The sequence below is a fragment of the Balaenoptera ricei genome, chromosome 16 (genome assembly GCF_028023285.1).
Source record: "Balaenoptera ricei isolate mBalRic1 chromosome 16, mBalRic1.hap2, whole genome shotgun sequence".
Taxonomy (NCBI): Eukaryota; Metazoa; Chordata; class Mammalia; order Artiodactyla; family Balaenopteridae; genus Balaenoptera; species Balaenoptera ricei.
Window position 1 is genome coordinate 63,976,491 of NC_082654.1, and position 18,065 is coordinate 63,994,555.

General features: G+C 51.1%; 1 protein-coding gene across 10 annotated transcripts in view; it reads right to left on the reverse strand.

Moving 5' to 3' along the window:
- Positions 1 to 18,065, reverse strand: part of PALD1 (phosphatase domain containing paladin 1) — a 159,458-nt gene that overhangs the window by 96,411 nt on the left and 44,982 nt on the right. For all 10 annotated transcript variants that reach the window (XR_009497991.1, XM_059900104.1, XM_059900102.1 and 7 more), the window contains 13 exons: positions 17,550 to 17,714; positions 16,549 to 16,709; positions 16,276 to 16,351; positions 15,505 to 15,656; positions 15,049 to 15,148; positions 14,728 to 14,832; positions 12,715 to 12,810; positions 12,148 to 12,276; positions 11,532 to 11,648; positions 11,296 to 11,451; positions 10,801 to 10,983; positions 9,533 to 9,673; positions 9,225 to 9,296 (listed from right to left, as the gene is read on the reverse strand). Coding sequence is in view for 9 of the 10 variants with exons in the window: in XM_059900104.1 (XP_059756087.1) it covers positions 9,225 to 9,296; positions 9,533 to 9,673; positions 10,801 to 10,983; positions 11,296 to 11,451; positions 11,532 to 11,648; positions 12,148 to 12,276; positions 12,715 to 12,810; positions 14,728 to 14,832; positions 15,049 to 15,148; positions 15,505 to 15,656; positions 16,276 to 16,351; positions 16,549 to 16,709; positions 17,550 to 17,714 (1,653 nt within the window). In the remaining variant the exon portion in view is untranslated. The remainder of the gene's footprint in view (positions 1 to 9,224; positions 9,297 to 9,532; positions 9,674 to 10,800; positions 10,984 to 11,295; positions 11,452 to 11,531; positions 11,649 to 12,147; positions 12,277 to 12,714; positions 12,811 to 14,727; positions 14,833 to 15,048; positions 15,149 to 15,504; positions 15,657 to 16,275; positions 16,352 to 16,548; positions 16,710 to 17,549; positions 17,715 to 18,065) is intronic.

Below are 18,065 nucleotides of genomic sequence, written 5' to 3' on the forward strand. Positions count from 1 at the left end.
CGCAGTCACCCTCCCGACCACGCCCCTGTGGACCCCCCTCGGGATGTGCCTACCCTGCAACCCCTGTGCCAGCACCAACCCAGGCCTCCAGCACCTCCCACCCACACTGCAGCAGCCCCTCCTTCTCCTCCTCGCTGGTTGCCAGAGAGGTCACAGGAAAGTATAAGAGTGAGCACGTCCTGTTTGTGCAATTCCCGGGCTTCAGTCTCTTCCTGGCTCCATTGCACTCAACATAAAAACCGAAAGCTTCCCCACGTCTACAAGGTCTCCCAGTGCCTGACCCCACCTGCCTCCCAGCCTCCCTCGTAACACCCCCCACGGCTCCAACGCCTTCCTGGGGCCCCCTCAGTCACCCCAACAGCCCGCACGGTCCTTTCAGAGCCCCGAGGTCGACTTCCACCTACTCATCCATCCCATCCATCCGTGTGTCCACCTGTTCACATCCACTCCCCACCAGACAAGAAGCTCCCTAATCCCCAAGAGCAATAGCTTTTCCACCTAGGAGGCACCCCGTGGACGATGCTAAATGAACGAAAGACCAAAACCCTACCCAGCTCAGCTCTTCTCTCAATCTGACCCATCTCCATGACTGGGCCCTAGCGGGATCGTGGCAGGGAGGGCGCTCCCTCACCCCTGCGTTTCTCAGAAGGAACTGGCCCAGGGCTGGCACACCGGCAGGGGTGGAGCTACGGCCCAGTGGGAGAAGAGGACCCATCACCTGGGAGGACCCTCGGCTAATCCGGCTCAGGCCACACCCGGATCCCAAGCTCTGGGTCGGACATGGACATCTCGCTTGAGAGGAGTATGGACCACAGGCAGGTCCCCAGGACGGCCCAGGGGCAGTTCCCCAGGCAGAGGGCTACAGCTTTTTCAAATGCAATAAACCAAACTCCTAGCTTCTCCCCCTAAATTGCTCCTCCCCTTGAATTCTTCATCTCCTTGGCTGTCACAAGTGCCAGCCAGAAACCTGAGGTCATCCTGGGTGTCTTCCCTCTTTGCCTCACAACCAACGGCCCCCAAGACCAGCCAATGGTGACTGGGCTCCTGTTCACCGGGCGGCCCCCGCCTCACTCAGGCGCCAGGCTCTCCTCTCCACACCCTCCTCCACACACTGGCCTCCAGAATGAGAATCTGATCACGACCTGCCCTACTTCTCTGCTGGCCCCAAGGTTAAGGTCAAACACACAGTGTGGTTTTCCAGGGTCCTCATAGTCGGGGCCCCCACCTCAGCCCTGCCTCCTTCCATTCTGGCCAACTGCAGCCTTCCACAGGTCCTGCCCCTTCCAGACTCCCTCCTTTGCACGTTTGATCCCCTCTGCACACTATCCCTCCCCCCAGCCCCAGCAGACTCACTCATCTTTCTAAAACGCACTCAAATGTCACCTCCTCCACAAAGCCCTCTTGGGCTCCCCCAGCTGCACCTTCGGCGCTCAGAACTGATGTCTATTTCAGCACTCTTCACAGTCTACTGAATGTTCCCCACTGGACTGTGGGCTCAATAGGCCTGAATTAATTACAAAGGAAGCTGGTCTAAACATGAGGATGTCTTGGGGTGGGTAAGGATGTGGGTACAGGGGCATCCTTGGGTCACATGATGTAACTTTAGAACACAGATTCAGAGGTCAACTACCTGGCTTGTGCCCTGACCCCATCACCTCTCTGACGTGGTTCTAGGGTGATGAGCTTGGCTCCCAGCACCTCAGTTTCGTCATCTATCAAATGGGAGTAGTAAGGGCACCTGACTCTTGGGAACTGTGAAGGGTGAAGAAGGGAGCACACACAGAGCTCCTGGCACAGGACTGGGTGTGAGTAGAGAGAGTTCTAACTATCACATCTGAGGGACCGACATGTAGACTTGGAAATAAACCTTCGTGTATACGGTCAAATGATTTTTGCCAAACCATTCGATGGGGAAAGGACATTCTTTTCAACAAATGGTGCTGGGAAAACTGGATATCCACATGCAAAAGAATGAACTTGGACCCTTACCTTATACCATATACAAAAATTAATTCAGACAGAAAGATAGACAAGATCAAAAGGCAGAGGGCTGCGTACCAGATGAAGGAACAAGATAAAACCCCAGAAAAACAACTAAATGAAGTGGAAATAGGCAGCCTTCCAGAGAAAGAATTCAGAATAATGATAGTGAAGATGATCCAGGACCTCAGAAAAAAAATAGAGGCAAAGATCAAGAAGATGCAAGAAATGTTTAACAAAGACCTAGAAGAATTAAAGAACAAACACCTGGAAGAATTAAAGAACAAACAAACAGAGATGAAAATACAATAACTGAAATGAAAAGTACACTAAAAGGAATCAATAGCAGAATAACTGAGGCAGAAGAACGGACAAGTTACCTGGAAGACAGAATGGTGGAATTCACTGCCGTGGAACAGAATAAAGAAAAAAGAATGAAAAGAAATGAAAACAGCCTAAGAGACCTCTGAGACACATTAAACGCAACAAAATTCGCATTATAGGGGTCCCAGAAGGAGAAGAGAGAGAGAAAGGACCCGAGAAAATATTTAAAGAGATTATAGTCAAAAACGTCCCTAACATGGGAAAGGAAATAGCCATCCAAGTCCACGAATAGCCACCCAAGTCCACGAGAGTCCCAGGCAGGATAAACCCAAGGAGAAACACACCGAGACACACGGTAGTCAAATTGACAAAAATTAAAGACAAAGAAAAAGTATTGAAAGGAGCAAGGGAAAAAAGACAAATAACATACAAGGGAACTCCCATAAGGTTAACAGCTGATTTCTCAGCAGAAACTCTACAAGCCAGAAGGGAGTGGCATGACACATTTAAAGTGATGAAAGGGAAGAATCTAAAACCAAGATTACTCTACCCAGCAAGGATCTCATTCAGATTCGATGGAGAAATCAAAAGCTTTACAGACAAGCAAAAGCTAAGAGAATTCAGCACCACCAAGCCAGCTCTACAACAAATGCTAAAGGAACTTCTCTAAGTAGGAAACACAGAGAAGAAAAGGACCTACAAAAACAAAGCCAAAACAATTAAGAAAATGGTAACAGGAACATACATACCAATAATTACCTTAAACGTGAATGGGTTAAATGTCCAACCAAAAGACACAGGCTCGCTGAATGGATACAAAAACATGACACATATATATGCTGTCTACAAGAGACCCACTTCAGACCTAGGGACACATACAGACTGAAAGTGAGAGGATGGAAAAAGATATTCCATGCAAATGGAAATCAAAAAAGAGCTGGAGTAGCAACACTCATATCAGATAAAAGACTTTAAAATAAAGAACATTACAAGAGGCAAGGAAGGACACTACATAATGATCAAGGGATCAATCCAAGAAGAAGATATAACAATTATAAATATCTATGCACCCAACATAGGAGCACCTCAATACATAAGGCAACTGCGAACAGCTATAAAAGAGGAAATCGACAGTAACACAATAATAGTGGGGGACTTTAACACCTCACTTACACCAATGGACAGATCATCCAAACAGAAAATTAAAAAGGAAACACTGGGGCTTCCCTGGTGGCGCAGTGGTTGAGAGTCTGCCTGCGGATGCAGGGGACACGGGTTCGAGCCCTGGTCTGGGAAGATCCCACATGCCGCGGAGCAACTAGGCCCGTGAGCCACAACTACTGAGCCTGCGCGTCTGGAGCCTGTGCTCCGCAACAAGAGAGGCCGCGATACTGAGAGGCCCGCGCACTGCGATGAAGAGTGGCCCCCGCTTGCCGCAACTAGAGAAAGCCCTAGCACAGAAACGGAGACCCAACATAGCAACCAATCAATCAATTAAATAAATAAATCTTTAAAAAGGAAACACAAGCTTTAAATGACACAATAGACCAGATAGATTTAATTGATATTTATAGGACATTCCATCCAAAAACAGCAGATTACACTTTCTTCTCAAGTGCACACAGAACATTCTCCACGATAGATCACATCTTGGGTCACAAATCAAGCCTCAGTAAATTTAAGAAAATTGAAATCATATCAAGCATCTTTTCTGACCACAATGCTATGAGATTAGAAATCAATTACAGGGAAAAAAACGTAAAAAACACAAACACATGGAGGCTAAACAATACGTTAGTAAATAGGATCACTGAAAAAATCAAACAGGAAATCAAAAAATACCTAGAGACAAATTACAACAAAAACATGATGATCCAAAATCTATGGGATGCAGCAAAAGCAGTTCTAAGAGGGAACAAGAAACAAGAAACAAGAAAAATCTCAAATAAACAATCTAACTTTACACCTAAAGGAACTAGAGAAAGAAGAACAAATAAAACTCAAAGTTAGTAGAAGGAAAGAAATCATAAAGATCAGAGCAGAAATAAATGAAATAGAAACAAAGAAAACAATAGCAAAGATCAATAAAACTAAAAGCTGGTTCTTTGAGAAGATAAACAAAATTGATAAACCATTAGCCAGACTCATCAAGAAAAGGAGGGAGAGGACTCAAATCAATAAAATTAGAACTGAAATAGGAGAAGTTACAACAGACAGCACAAATACAAAGCATCCTAAGAGACTACTACAAGTGACTCTATGTCAACAAAACGGACAACCTGGAAGAAATGGACAAATTCTTAGAAAAGCACAACCTTCCGAGACTAAACCAGGAAGAGAGAGAAAATATAAACAGGCCAATCACAAACACTGAAATTGAAACTGTGATTAAAAATCTTCCAACAAACAAAAGCCCAGGACCAGATAGCTTCACAGGCGAATTCTGTCAAACATTTAGAGAAGTGCTAACACCCATCCTTCTCAAACTCTTCCAAAAAATTGCAGAGGAAGGAACACTCCCAAACTCATTCTATGAGGCCACCATCACCCTGATACCAAAACCAGACAAAGATACTACAAAAAAAGAAAGTTACAGACCAATATCACTGATGAATATAGATGCAAAAATCCTCAACAAAATACTAGCAAACAGAATCCAACAACATATTAAAAGGATCATACACCATGATCAAGTGGGATTTATACCAGGGATGCAAGGATTCTTCAATATATGCAAGTCAATCAATGTGATACACCATATTAACAAACTGAAGAATAAAAACCATATGATCATCTCAGTAGATGCAGAAAAAGCTTCTGACAAAATTCAACACCCATTTATGATAAAAGCTCTCCAGAAAGTGGGCATAGAGGGAACCTAACTCAACATAATAAAGGCCATATATGACAAACCCACAGCAAACATCATTCTCAATGGTGAAAAACTGAAAGCATCTCCTATAAGATCAGGAACAAGACAAGGATGTCCACTCTCGCCACTATTATTCAACATAGTTTTAGAAACCCTAGCCATGGCAATCAGAGAAGAAAAAGAAATAAAAGGAATACAATTGGAAAAGAAGAAGTAAAACTGTCACTATTTGCAGATGACATGATACTATACACAGAGAATCCTAAAGATGCCACCAGAAAACTACTAGAGCTAATCAATGAATTTGGTAAGGTTGCAGGATACAAAATTAATGCACAGAAATCTCTTGCATTCCTATACACTAATGATGAAAAATCTGAGAAATTAAGGAAACACTCCCATATACCACTGCAACAAAAGGAATAAAATACCTAGGAATAAACCTACCTAAGGAGACAAAAGACCTGTATGCAGAAAACTATAAGACACTGATGAAAGAAATTAAAGATGATACAAACAGAGGGAGAGATATACCATGTTTTTGGATTGGAAGAGTCAATACTGTGAAAATGACTATACTACCCAAAGCAATCTACAGATTCAATGCAATCCCTACCAAATTACCAATGGCATTTTTTACAGAACTAGAACAAAAAAATCTGAAACTCTGTATGGAGACACAAAAGACCCCAAATAGCCAAAGCAGTCTTGAGGGAAAAAAACGGAGCTGGAAGAATCAGACTCCCTGACTTCAGACTATACTACAAAGCTACAGTAATCAAGACAATATGGTACGGCACAAAAACAGAACTATAGGTCAATGGAACGGGATAGAAAGCCCAGAGACAAACCCATGCACCTATGATCAACTAATCTATGACAAAGGAGGCAAAGATATACAATGGAGAAAAGACAGTCTGTTCAATAACTGGTGCTGGGAAAACTGGACAGCTACATGTAAAAGAATGAAATTAGAACACTCCCTAACACCATACACAAAAATAAACTCAAAATGGACCTAAATATAAGACTGGACAGTATAAAAGTCTTAGAGGAAAACATAGGAGGAACACTCTGTGACATAAATCACAGCAAGATCTTTTTTGATCCACCTCCTAGAGTAATGGAAATAAAAACAAAAATAAACAAATGGGACCTAATGAAACTTAAAAGCTTTTGCAAAGCAAAGGAAACTGCAAACAAGACGAAAAGACAACCCTCAGAATGGGAGAAAATATTTGCAAACGAATCAATGAACAAAGGGTTAATCTCCAAAATATATAAACAGCTCATGCAGCTCACTATTAAGAAAACAAACAACCCAATCCAAAAATAGGCAGAAGACCTAAATAGACATTTCTCCAAAGAAGACATACAGATGGCCAAGAAGCACATGAAAAGCTGCTCAACATCACCAATTATTAGAGAAATGCAAATCAAAACTACAGTGGGGTATCACCTCACACCAGTTAGAATGGGCATCATCAGAAAATCTACAAACAACAAATGCTGGAGAAGGTGTGGACAAAAGGGAACCCTCTTGCACTGTTAGTGGGAATGTAAATTGATACCGCCACTATGGAGAACAGTATGGAGGTTCCTTAAAAAACTAAAAATAGAATTACCATATGACCCAGCAATCCCACTCCTGGGCATATACCCAGAGAAAACCATAATTCAAAAAGACACATGCACCCCAATGTTCACTGCAGCACTATTTACAATAGCCAGGTCATGGAAGCAACCTAAATGCCCATTGACAGACGAATGGATAAAGAAGATGTGGTACATATATACAATGGAATATTACTCAGCCATAAAAAGAAACGAAATTGGGTCATTTGTAGAGATGTGGATGGATCTAGAGACTCTCATACAGAGTGAAATAAGTCAGAAAGAGAAAAACAAATATCGTATATTAATGCATATATGTGGAACCTAGAAAAATGGCAAAGATGAACCGGTTTGCAGGGCAGACATAGAGACACAGATGTAGAGAACAAACGTATGGACACCAAGGGGGGAAAGTGGTGGTGGTGGGGTGGTGGTGTGATGAACTGGAAGATTGGGATTGACATATATACACTAATATGTATAAAATGGATAACTAATAAGAACCTGCTATATAAAAAAATTAAATTAAATTAAAAAAATAAAATTAATTCAAAATGGATCAAGGACCTCAACGTAAGAGCTAAAACCATAAAACTCTTAGAAGAAAACACAGAAGAAGAGCTTCATAACATTGCATTTAGCAATGACTACTTAGATATAACAGCAAAAGCACAGGAAACAAGAAAAAATAGACAAATTGAATATCATCAAAATTAAAAATTTTTGCATGAAAGGACACTATCAACAGAGTAAAAAGGCAACCCACTGAACTATCACATATCTAACAAGGGATTGATATCCAGAATATACAAAGAGTTCCTACAACTCAACAATAACAAAACAACCCAAATCAAAAATGGGCAAAGAATTCGAATAGACATTTCTCCAAGGAAGATACAAAAATGGCCATAAAACAAATGAAACAATGTTCAACATCACTAGTCAGTGGGGAAATTCAAATAAACACCACAGTGAGATGTCACTTCACACCTACTCGGAAGGCTATTATCAAAAAAAAACCCAGAAAACAACAAGTGTTGGAAAGAATGTGGAGGAATTGGAACCCTTGTGCTTTGCTGGTAGGAATGTATATGGTGCAGCTGCTGTAGAAAACAATATAGCAGTTCCTCAAAATTTAAACAGTGAATTACCAGTTGATCCAGTGATTCCACTTCTAGAATTGAAAGCAAAGACTCAAACAGATACGTGTACACCCATGTTCACAGCAGCGTGATTCACAATAGCCCAAAGGTGAAGACAACCCAAGTGTCCACGGACAGATAAATGGATAAACAAAATGTGGTGAATACTTACAATGGAATGCTACTCAGCCTTTTAAAAACAGAAATTGTGACACATGCTACACCACGGATGAACCTTGATGCTATTATGCTAAGTGCAATAAGCCAGTCACAAAAGGACAAATACTGTATGATTCTCCTCATATGACGTATGTAAAATAGTCAAATTCATAGAGATAGAAAGTAGAATGGTGGCTGCCAGGGGCTGGGGGAGGGGAGATGGGGAGTTAGTGTTTAATGGATACGGTCAATTTGGCCTAAGGAAAAAGTTCTGGAGATGGTTGCACAATAATGTGAATGTACTTAACGCCACAGAACTGTACGCTGAAAAATGGTTAAAATGGTAAATTCCGTGTTATGTATATTTTACCACAATAAAAAATTAAAAAGAAAAGAAACAGTGAGTCAGCCAGAAGAAGGAAGAGAGAAGTGGTCCAGGGCAAGGGAAAAGCATATGCAAAGGCCCAGAAGCTGAAAGTGCTTGGTGAGTTTGAGGAGCTGCTGGAGGCCAGGGTGTCAGGACAGTAGGGAGGGCAGGGGAGGGGCACTGGCCAGGCCGGCCAGCTAGGCAGGAGCCGACCACAACACCGACACCGGGCAGCCACGTGCCAACTCTGAGTTCCACGTGCCCGTCTGTAAGACGGGGACACTGCCACCTACTTACAGGGTGTCAGGGAAGATGACATGAGGCACATGAGGTGCAATACATGGGTGGCTAAATGTGAGATGTTAGCACTGTGCATCCAGTGCCCTGAATTGAAATGGGGGTGGGGTGGGGCGGTCCGGGGCCCGGCACTGGGGTCACCAACCACAGCTGGGTCCCAGGTGCCCGTGAGGTGGTCGTCAATGTCACCCAGACAAGATGGTGGCCAGTAGCCCAGCAGCAGGGCCAGGAGGAGTGGGGGGGATCTGCCCCCTCTTCTCCAAACACCATCTGCCACGGCCCAGAGCCAAGCTACCCTGTGCCCTGGTTTGCTCATCTGTGAAATGGGAACAGGGAAGGGCTGATACGATGAGGTGGAAGAAGATAATGGCCTTAGGAGGAGCTTTGAAGATCTCCCCCAGACCTGCCAGCAAGACTCACCCCTCCCCTCCCCCAGGTGTCCCCTGGGGACCCCACAGGGCATGCTCACCTCAAACTCGCCCTTGGTGAACTTGGCATCAGGCACGCTCACGAGCTCCTCCTCGCCCACCTCGGGGAAGCCCTAAGGGAGGACAGCTGCTGGGACTGGGAGCATGGGTACCAGATCGCACCCTCCCCCCCAACTCTGCCCACAACTGGAGCCCGTGCCGGGGGTCTGCCAGCCCATGCGCCATCTGCCCAGGGCTGATGAGAGGGGGCTCTGGGACCACACCTTCCTGCCACAGCCAGGGTCCCCAGGGACCAAATGCCCGCCCTGCCTGGGAAGACCCCTGTCCTCACACAGGAGGCCACACATACTCGGATGTGCCAGAAGGCAAGCACAGCCACCACCATGGCGGTCGTTGTCCGGCCCTGGCCGCTGAGGCAGCTGAACACGAAGCCGGTACCCGGGTCCTTGGCGAGCGCAGCCTGCAGGGTCCCCAGCAGCCGGTCAAAATCCTGCACAGGGAGACCAAGGTCTGAGTCAGTGGGTGCTCCCAGCTGCACAGACTCCCAAGATGGCCCATCCCTCCAAATGGCAACCCCGGGAGCTGTCCTGGGAGTGTTTGCCCTGAGCCTGGCTGTGTCAGGCTCACAACCTTGTATGCACACACACTCAGCTCACTGCAGTACACACAAGACCACGTGCACGTAAACACGTTCACTCCCATATAACCAGGCACTGGACGTATGAGCAGACACGGGCACACACCTGAGGTTCCTGGTGCCCACCATCTGCCAGGTGGAACAAGCACATTCCTATGTGCTGCGCCCCCGGGCTGCACGTGGACCCCCGGCCCTACTGCCCCCCTGAGGTGGACCCAACCCAGATCCCAGTTTGAGGGCAGTCCCGACCTCAGCCGATCACTGCAGCACGAGACCACTAGGGGGCAACAAACTACGGGCAACCAGACCCACAGAGCAAAGTGAGGGGGCAATACAAGCCCGGTCACCACCCGTCTCACAGACAGACACAGACGCATCGCCCAAACAACCGACACATCACACAGGCACACAGCGACCCCCACACAATACATGCCAGGCACACACACCACACAAACCTTAAAGACCCACAGACCGTACAGACATAAACCTACAGATACCACATGCACACACAAACTCCCTCAGTCACACACAGCATTCCCCAGCACCCTCCTCCACAAACCCCCTACACACACCACACCACACAGCTCCCCACCAGACACGCTCTCCACGCGTCCCCCAGTAAAGACAAGTGGCACAGCACAGCCTCCACAGACACAGACACACCACACACATACACACACACACACACACACACACACTCCACAACCACACCCCCACCCACTCTGAACACACACAGACATGCTCACCCACCCCACACATACCTACAACACATGATGCACACACACACAGGCGCGTGCGCACACACGCCAACACGGAGCTTGGTAGGCATGTGAATAAACCACCTAGGCCGATCTGAAACCCTGCAGAACAAGCTCTTAGTCCCTCTGGGGAGCTGTGCCCACAGCCAAGGCCCAGGCCCGAGGGAGGCAGGGGGGGCGTCCTCTCCCTCCCCAGAGGCCTCAGCCACACAGCCCCCTCACCTCCTCGCGGGGGGCGCAGAAGTCTGGCATGGGGATGCGGTGGTAGGTGAGGCCGGGGCAGGCCCCGCGGTGCTGGCTGAAGACCTCCTGCGTCGTGAGGCACATCTGGAACCTGTGGGTCCGTGGGCCCTGGGTGCCTGCGGGAGGCATGCTCAGGTGGGCCTTCAGCTGGGTCTCCAGGTTCTAGGGGAGGGTGGGACGGAGGGCTCAGGCCATGCGGCAGCCCCCAGGCCAGCCCTGAAAGACCAGAGCCTCTGTGGCCAGGATAGTCCTGGCCTTCGGGCCCATCTCTCCCCCTTCTCAAGCCTCAAGGTTTATAACCAGACCCGGGGCTGCAAGGGAGTCCTGAGTCAGCCACTCCCTGAGACTGCTCCTCTCAGGGCCTCAGTTTCTTCATCTGTACAATAGGAGCACAGAAGCTTCTGAAGACCCTTTCAGGCCAAGTCCCCAGAAGGCCTCCAAGGCAGGGGTGCGTACAAGGCAGGAGGGCCTCACCTCCACCTGGCTAGGGGCCGTGGGGGGCCCAGGCCACCGCAGGCTGTGGGTGCGCCCGTCACACTCCAGCACGGCCTCCTCTCTCAGGTTGACCCACACGACCTGCTGCAGCTTCCTCTTGTTGTCGGTCAGGTAGGCCAGGATACTCCCCAGGGCCTGGGGGGACAGATGGCCGTCAGTGAAAGAGCTCAACCCCCCTTCCCCTCACCCCACAAGTGGGCCCCCTGGCTGGTCACCTTGGCACTGGGCTGGGCCGTGCCGTAGATGGGCAAACGGGGCACCCGCCGAAAGTTGGCCACACCCATCTCTCTGACGGTGCTGAGTGCGTCCGGGGAGACGAGGTCATCTGTCCCCTGTTGGGAGAGAAGCAAGCCTGGGACCCTCAGCGGCCGACTGAGGTTCAGAACCTGGCCCCAAGTGGGCATGGGGGGCAGGGGGTGAGACCAGCACTTGACAGTTTAGAAAGCACTTTTGCACACTTGGAGCCTCATAACCACCCTGGCAAGGGCAAGTGCAATGGTGCCCACTCTCCGGATGAGGAAGCTGAGGCTCAAAGATGAGAGGCTGGTGGCAAAGATACCAGCACCAGGTCTCCTGACTCCCTGCCCAGAGCGCTTGGGTTTGAGAATGAGGAGCGGGTACTGGAACAATAGCCAGAGCTGCAAATGCTTCTTAGGGCCTGAGAATGGCCCCATTTTGTTCACAGGAGGATCCCATCACCCCACAGGCCATCCTCCCTTTGCTTCCTGTGAGGGCAATGCTTAGCCCAACCCCACAAGAACCAAGGCTGTAACCAACCCCAGGGCTAGCCCACACCCACGCCCACTTCCCCAGCCAGCCAGGTGCACTCACCAGGGAGCCACTGGTGATGAGGTCCCGAGGGGCCACAGGCCCCGCTGAGCTTAGTGTCACAGGCAGGCGGTACAGTTCGGGACGGGCACACAGCCAGCGGCTGAAACTGAGGGCAAAAGCCAGCGGGTACTGCAGCCCGAGGCAGAGAGAGACGGGAGTTCAGGGGCACATGGCCATCCCAAACTCTCCCTGCTTGCCCTCTGGTCGGGGGACCCCAAGAGATACCCATCACGGCCCAGGGCAGGGATGAGGGGCTGGGGAGAGAGAACAAGGATATCCGAAGCAAGATCCCTCCAGGCCCTGATGCCCTGGCTAAGGGTATAGAGATGGGCCCAGAGGAAAGAGACGTGGGGCCTCCCTTTGCCTGACCTGCTTGGGGACTGTCCCTCTATCTGGGTCTCTCCTTGCCTCCCCCAAACCCACCTTCCTCTGGAACCAACACACATGTCCCCACTCCCCTCCTCAGCTCCACAGGGGTCCCCATCAACCCCATGCCAGTCCCTGGGTGGGGAGTCTGGAGGGACCCCAGGAGAAAGGGGGATGGGTCCGCTCATCTCGCCACCCCACCTGCTCATGGAGATAGTAGTTAAACAGGACCAGGTAGAAGTATCGCTCCAGGCTCCACAGCGCCCTCTGCCGGACACCGCGCTGGCTGCCGCTTTCCTGAGAGGAAGGGACCAGGAAGGAGGGCCGGCAGTAAAGATGGGGCTGCTAAGCCACGCATCCCCATCCCCAGAAGGGCAGGAGTTAAGCCTCAGAAATTCCCATTAGACAATCTACCCCAACGCTGCATAACCCTGTTACGCCAGGATGGAAGTTCTTCCAACCCTATCCCATTTGCTGTGGTTTATCCATGGTGCAGGAAGAGCTACTGGTGACCACAGCAGGCACTACAGCTCTCAGTGAGGCTCTGTGCCCAGGGACAGGCTGGGCCTCGCCGCTTTGCTCCAATGCCACCCACCATGCAGGGCCACACACAATCCGTGTTGAAGCAGCAAGTGTATACACCCTTCCCTGAACCAGAGGCCCTCACTGAAGAGCTGCGATCCTCCCCACCCCAGAGTCCTCTGGGCAGGGGGCTGTCACAGAAAATTCCAAGGGTCCCTCTCTTCACCTTCGGATCTCAGGCTTCTCCTGCTGGGTCAGCACCACCTTCTGGAGGGCAAGTGAGATTCGTATAGGCCCAAAAAAAAGGTCATGCCCTTGGATGAAATTTAATCCCATCTTTGGGAATCTAGGCCAGAGGTCAGCAAACCTTTATTTCTATAAAAGGCCAGACAGTAAATTTTCTAGGCTTGTGGGCTACACGATCTGCCTTGCAACAGCTGGACTCTGCCATGGCAGCATAAGAGAGCCATAGACGGTACATAAATGGATGGGCAAGACCTCGTTCCAACAAAACTTATTTATCAAAACAGGTGGTGGGCTGGATTTGGCCCATGGGCCATTGTCTGTCAACCCCTAATCTAGACCTTATAAGGGGAAAAATCCTAAATACACAAAAGCCTCATTTTCATGAAGTAGTTCAATGCAAAGTACTTACTTTAACCCCACTGTGCAACTAGAAGGGGCCTGCAGATCACAGCAGGTGATGGCTAGGAGGAACACCTGCTCTGTCAGGCTCCCTTCTGAGGCTTTATGACCTGAGCTCACCTAATCCTCACAACAACCCTATGGGGTATTATTGTTAGTGGCCCCATTTTACGAGTGGGGAAACTGAGGCACAGAGCAGTGAAGCAGGTTGCCCAGGTCCACACGCCTCTAGGTGGCAGAGCCAGGAACAGAACTCAGGCAATCGGGCCAGAGCTCTGCTCCTAACCTATCAGGCCAATGATGGCTGAGCCTCGCAATGGCCTTGGATCCACAGCCAGTAAACCTCAACAACGACAAGCAGGCATGACATGGGAAAGACGGGGTTACATGAAATAAGCAGGACATAAACATGCCCTAGGCAACCTACAAAAGAACATCAGAAATATGAAAACTGAAGGAAGGCAGCCAAAATGCTCACGGCAGCTGGGCTTGGATGACAGGCAGTTTTATTCCTTCTCTAATTTCTCAATTTTCTATAATATAATATTGCTTTTAAAACACTTTTTTAAGTGTTAAAGAAGAAAAAGACTCTGCGGGCTTTAGATTCTTTCCATGCGCTGTGTGCGAACAAGCCAACCTCCTCTCCCCAGAGCACAGGGACAGGCCTGCTGAGACAGCCCAGAGCCCATCACTCTTCCAGAATCAGCGGCTGGACCAAACTCTGGCCTTCCCAAAGAACAGCGAGGGTTTTATTTGCAGGGGGAGCCGGGAGCAGCCTGGGAAGTATCTGGAGCCAGAGGCCCCCAGCACCTTTCCAGCAGCCCCTTCCTCCATCCTGTTTATTCTGCATCAAGGGGTCCTGGTCAGGGAAAGTAAACTTCCTCTCTTCCTACAGGTCCAGCTCCCCATCTCCCCTTCCTCTGAAAACTGCTCTGCTCATGGGAGAAGCAGCAATTAGGAAAAGCCAGTCTGAAGGGGGGCAGTCAACAGGCCCAACCAAACAAGGCTGCCGGGCTCAGGCAAAAGCAGCAGCTCTCCGTGCCTCACCTGAGCCGGGGTCTCTGGCGAGCTGCCTTCCAGCTCCCTCTGGTTTTCCAAGACTACTTCCTTCAGGTCGTGCAACTCTGCACAGGCGGTGATGGCTCTGTCCACCTGGTGCCAGAGACCAGGGCAGGGAAGAGGGGACAGCAGCAGGGAGGGAGCAGAGCCAAGGAAAGATGGCAGGAGGTAGAAGAGAAGAGAGGGGGAAAGAGAATGACTGGCCGGGAAGGGAAGGAGGGGGCAGGGGAGGAAGAGGTCCCCCAGTGAGGGGAGCAAGTGCCCCTCCACCGCCCCGCCCCCAGCTCCTTGCCCAGCCCCCTCACTCACCTCCTCCACCATCCTCCTCCCCTGGGGCACCATGTGGAGAAAGCTCTGGACCACCTGGAGCTGCTCCATGGGCAGTGGCTTGGTCTTCGTAGGGGCAGCCCTGACAGGAAGGGGCAGTAGCATAATCAGCGCTCCCAAAGGCCTGGAGGACGCCCCGCTGTCCACACCCTCCCGCTGAGAGGCACCGGACTACATGCTCCAAGTTTTCCTTCCAAATCAGTTGGGGAGACAAGAGGCATTTGTTCCACTGGGGAAACTGGGGCCCAGAAAGGTCAAGTGACTTTCTCCAGGTCAGCCAGTGAAGTTTGCGGCAAACCGGGAAGTGAACCCCAGCTGCCCAACTTCCAGCTGTAGCTCTGGGCTTCTGACGTGTCCCCAGCAACCTGGGGCAGCGCCGCCCTCCCCTCTCCTTATCCCCGCAGTCCCCTGGGGCACTGGGTCCCACTAGCCACTCACTCCGGCCTCGAGGCAGTCCCACTGTGGTGAAGCAGTATGAGGGTGCCCAGAACCATGCCCAGGTTGGTCCTGCCCACGCCCGTCTGGCAGCTGAAGAGGAGAGCAGGGGGAGGCCCGTGGGCATCTCGGAGCAGCAGCAGGCTGGGGGTCTCCTGGGGAAGGACCATGAAGAGCAGGTAACAGCGTGACCGGAAAGCCCTCAGCTGAGGACCAAATTGGGGTTGGGGGGTCATGACATGGGCTGCCCAGCCCCACGGCCCGATCTGCTCCACCTACCCCAGGAGCACAGGCCCTGCCTCCTTCCCAGGGCCCTGGAGGTGAGAATTACTCACAGGGGACAGGGCCACAGTTACTCTGCTGTGAGAGGCAAATTAAACAAGGTGACCTCCCAAAGGGGTCGGTACAGAAACACCAGTACTCAGGAGATATCAGCTGAAGCCTGGAAGGTAAGAATTTTTAGTTCCAATATAGAAATGAGGAACTTGAGGCCTAGAAGTTAGGAGATCTGTCCAGGATCACACAGCAAGTTAGCAGCCAAGCCACAGCCAGAGTCCAGGCCTCCAGACGGTCAGCGCTGGGCTCTGTCATTAGAGAATGTACAAATACACACCCACACCAGACACACACAGCCCACACACTCACGCCCTCAGCCTTCCTCCAGAAGCCACACCCACCAGGGCATCTCCATGGAGACGGGGCCTCGACACAGACCCACTCTCCAAGCACCTGCCCACCCTCCATGCTCCCACCACCCCTCTTGCCCCCACTTACCCGGAGGACACTGACAAAGGCATCAAACTGGGCTTCCAGGGGGGCCCCTTGCTCTGGCAGGGGCAGACGGTGGTACCTACCGGGTGAGGGGGAGAGGCCCATCAGGCAGGCCACACACCCCGGACATCCCCTCACCCCCATATTCCCATGGGAGACACAGGCGTGGGGAACTCAGCCCAACCTGCAGATGGTGAGACTGAGGCCGCAGCTGGAGAGCAGGCCCAGCGAGCAGCCACGCCCAGCACACTGGGGCCCTGGGCAGGCCCTCGGTACCTGTAGGTGGGCCGCAGGAAGAGGGGCCGCTTGTACACCTCCTTGGTCACGTGCACATCGTCCTCGCCCCTGACGGCCACGGCGTGGGGCTCCCCCCGCAGGTCTTCAGTGTTGTGGTACACGTAATACTTGTTCTCGCTCAGCTGGGCAAAGTCGTGGATCTAGAGGAGGTAGGGGGCCAGAGGGCCATGACTGACTTTCCTGGATGAGCTCTGCAGCGCCTAGGCCACACAGAGGCCACGGACAGGCTGCTTTCCCTCCAGGGAGAACTACACACCAGAGGTCCTCTCTGTGCCCTGGGAGCCCTGACGGGACCAGGGTGGCCGCTGGCCCGAGGGCAGTCAGCTACGCCTGAGTTGATATGGCCCACAGTGGGGCCAGGTTGGAAGGGCTTGGCCCAGTGGGCAGCAGGAATTGGCTAAACCGCCAGGCTGAAGGACAGGAGCAAGCTCGGTCAGCTGGGAGCTCGAGGGGAGAAAGTCTGAGCTGCGGCCTCCGTTCCTGCCCGGGATGTCCCAGGGGAGGCAGGGGACGCCATGACCCCCACCCACTATTTACACACCTCTGTGGTGCGTCAACAGCCTCAGAGACCCTGACAAACCTCCCAGCTGTGAAGGAGGAGGACAGAGGGACCTCAGAAACAGAGGCCCATGGAGAGAAGTGACCCAGCCCAGGCCTCACAGCTCACAGGAGGCTGAACTTGTCTTGGGGCTTTTAGTCTCGTGCTCTTTCCCCTCCACCAGACCCTTTTCTAAATAATGATGCTGAGTTTGGAGGAGAAAAGCAGGGTGGGAAAGGGGCAGAGGAAAATAGAGCCGAGAAGAGAAGTCCTTCCCCTGGCTGCCCGGAGCCAGCCTTGCAGCAGCCATTCACCCAAGCAGGGCAGAAAAGTGAGCGAGCGTGGGCCAGTGAGAGCAAAGCGGGGCTGGGGGCTGGGGCTCAACTCAGCTGTCCAAGGCCTACCAGGAGGGCGGCCTCCCACCCACACCAGTGGCCCTCACCTCCTTCCGGATGGCCAGCTCCAAGCGCTCCACCTGGACCCCAGGTCCGAGGCCCTGGAGGTTCTCGTGAAGACTCTGCTTGTCTCGAGGCGTGTAGGGCACGAAGTCCTCATCAGCATGCAGAAACAGCACGGGCTCCTCCCGCACACAGAAGATGACGCACTCCTGCCGGGAACCCAAGGAGGAAGGACCCATCACCACTACCCGGAGTGGACACCTGCTCCACTGCCCCACCTCTGGGCCTCCGAGCTAGCCGCTCCCCCTCATTGCGGGCCCATCGCCCCACTCTGCCCCTGCAACCTGAATCCTACCCCAGAAGCAAAGCTAGGTCCCAGTGCCACCTGCTCCTGACCCTCCCTCCTCTCAGGGCCAACAGCCCTTCATCTGAATCTTGTGGTGTTCACTCCTGCTCTGGATTAACGTTATCAATGAATACATCTTTCTCCCTTTGTGGACTACAGGTTCCTTGCGGGTAGAATCATGTCCTTGTCATCTTCATGTCCCCACAATTCCTAG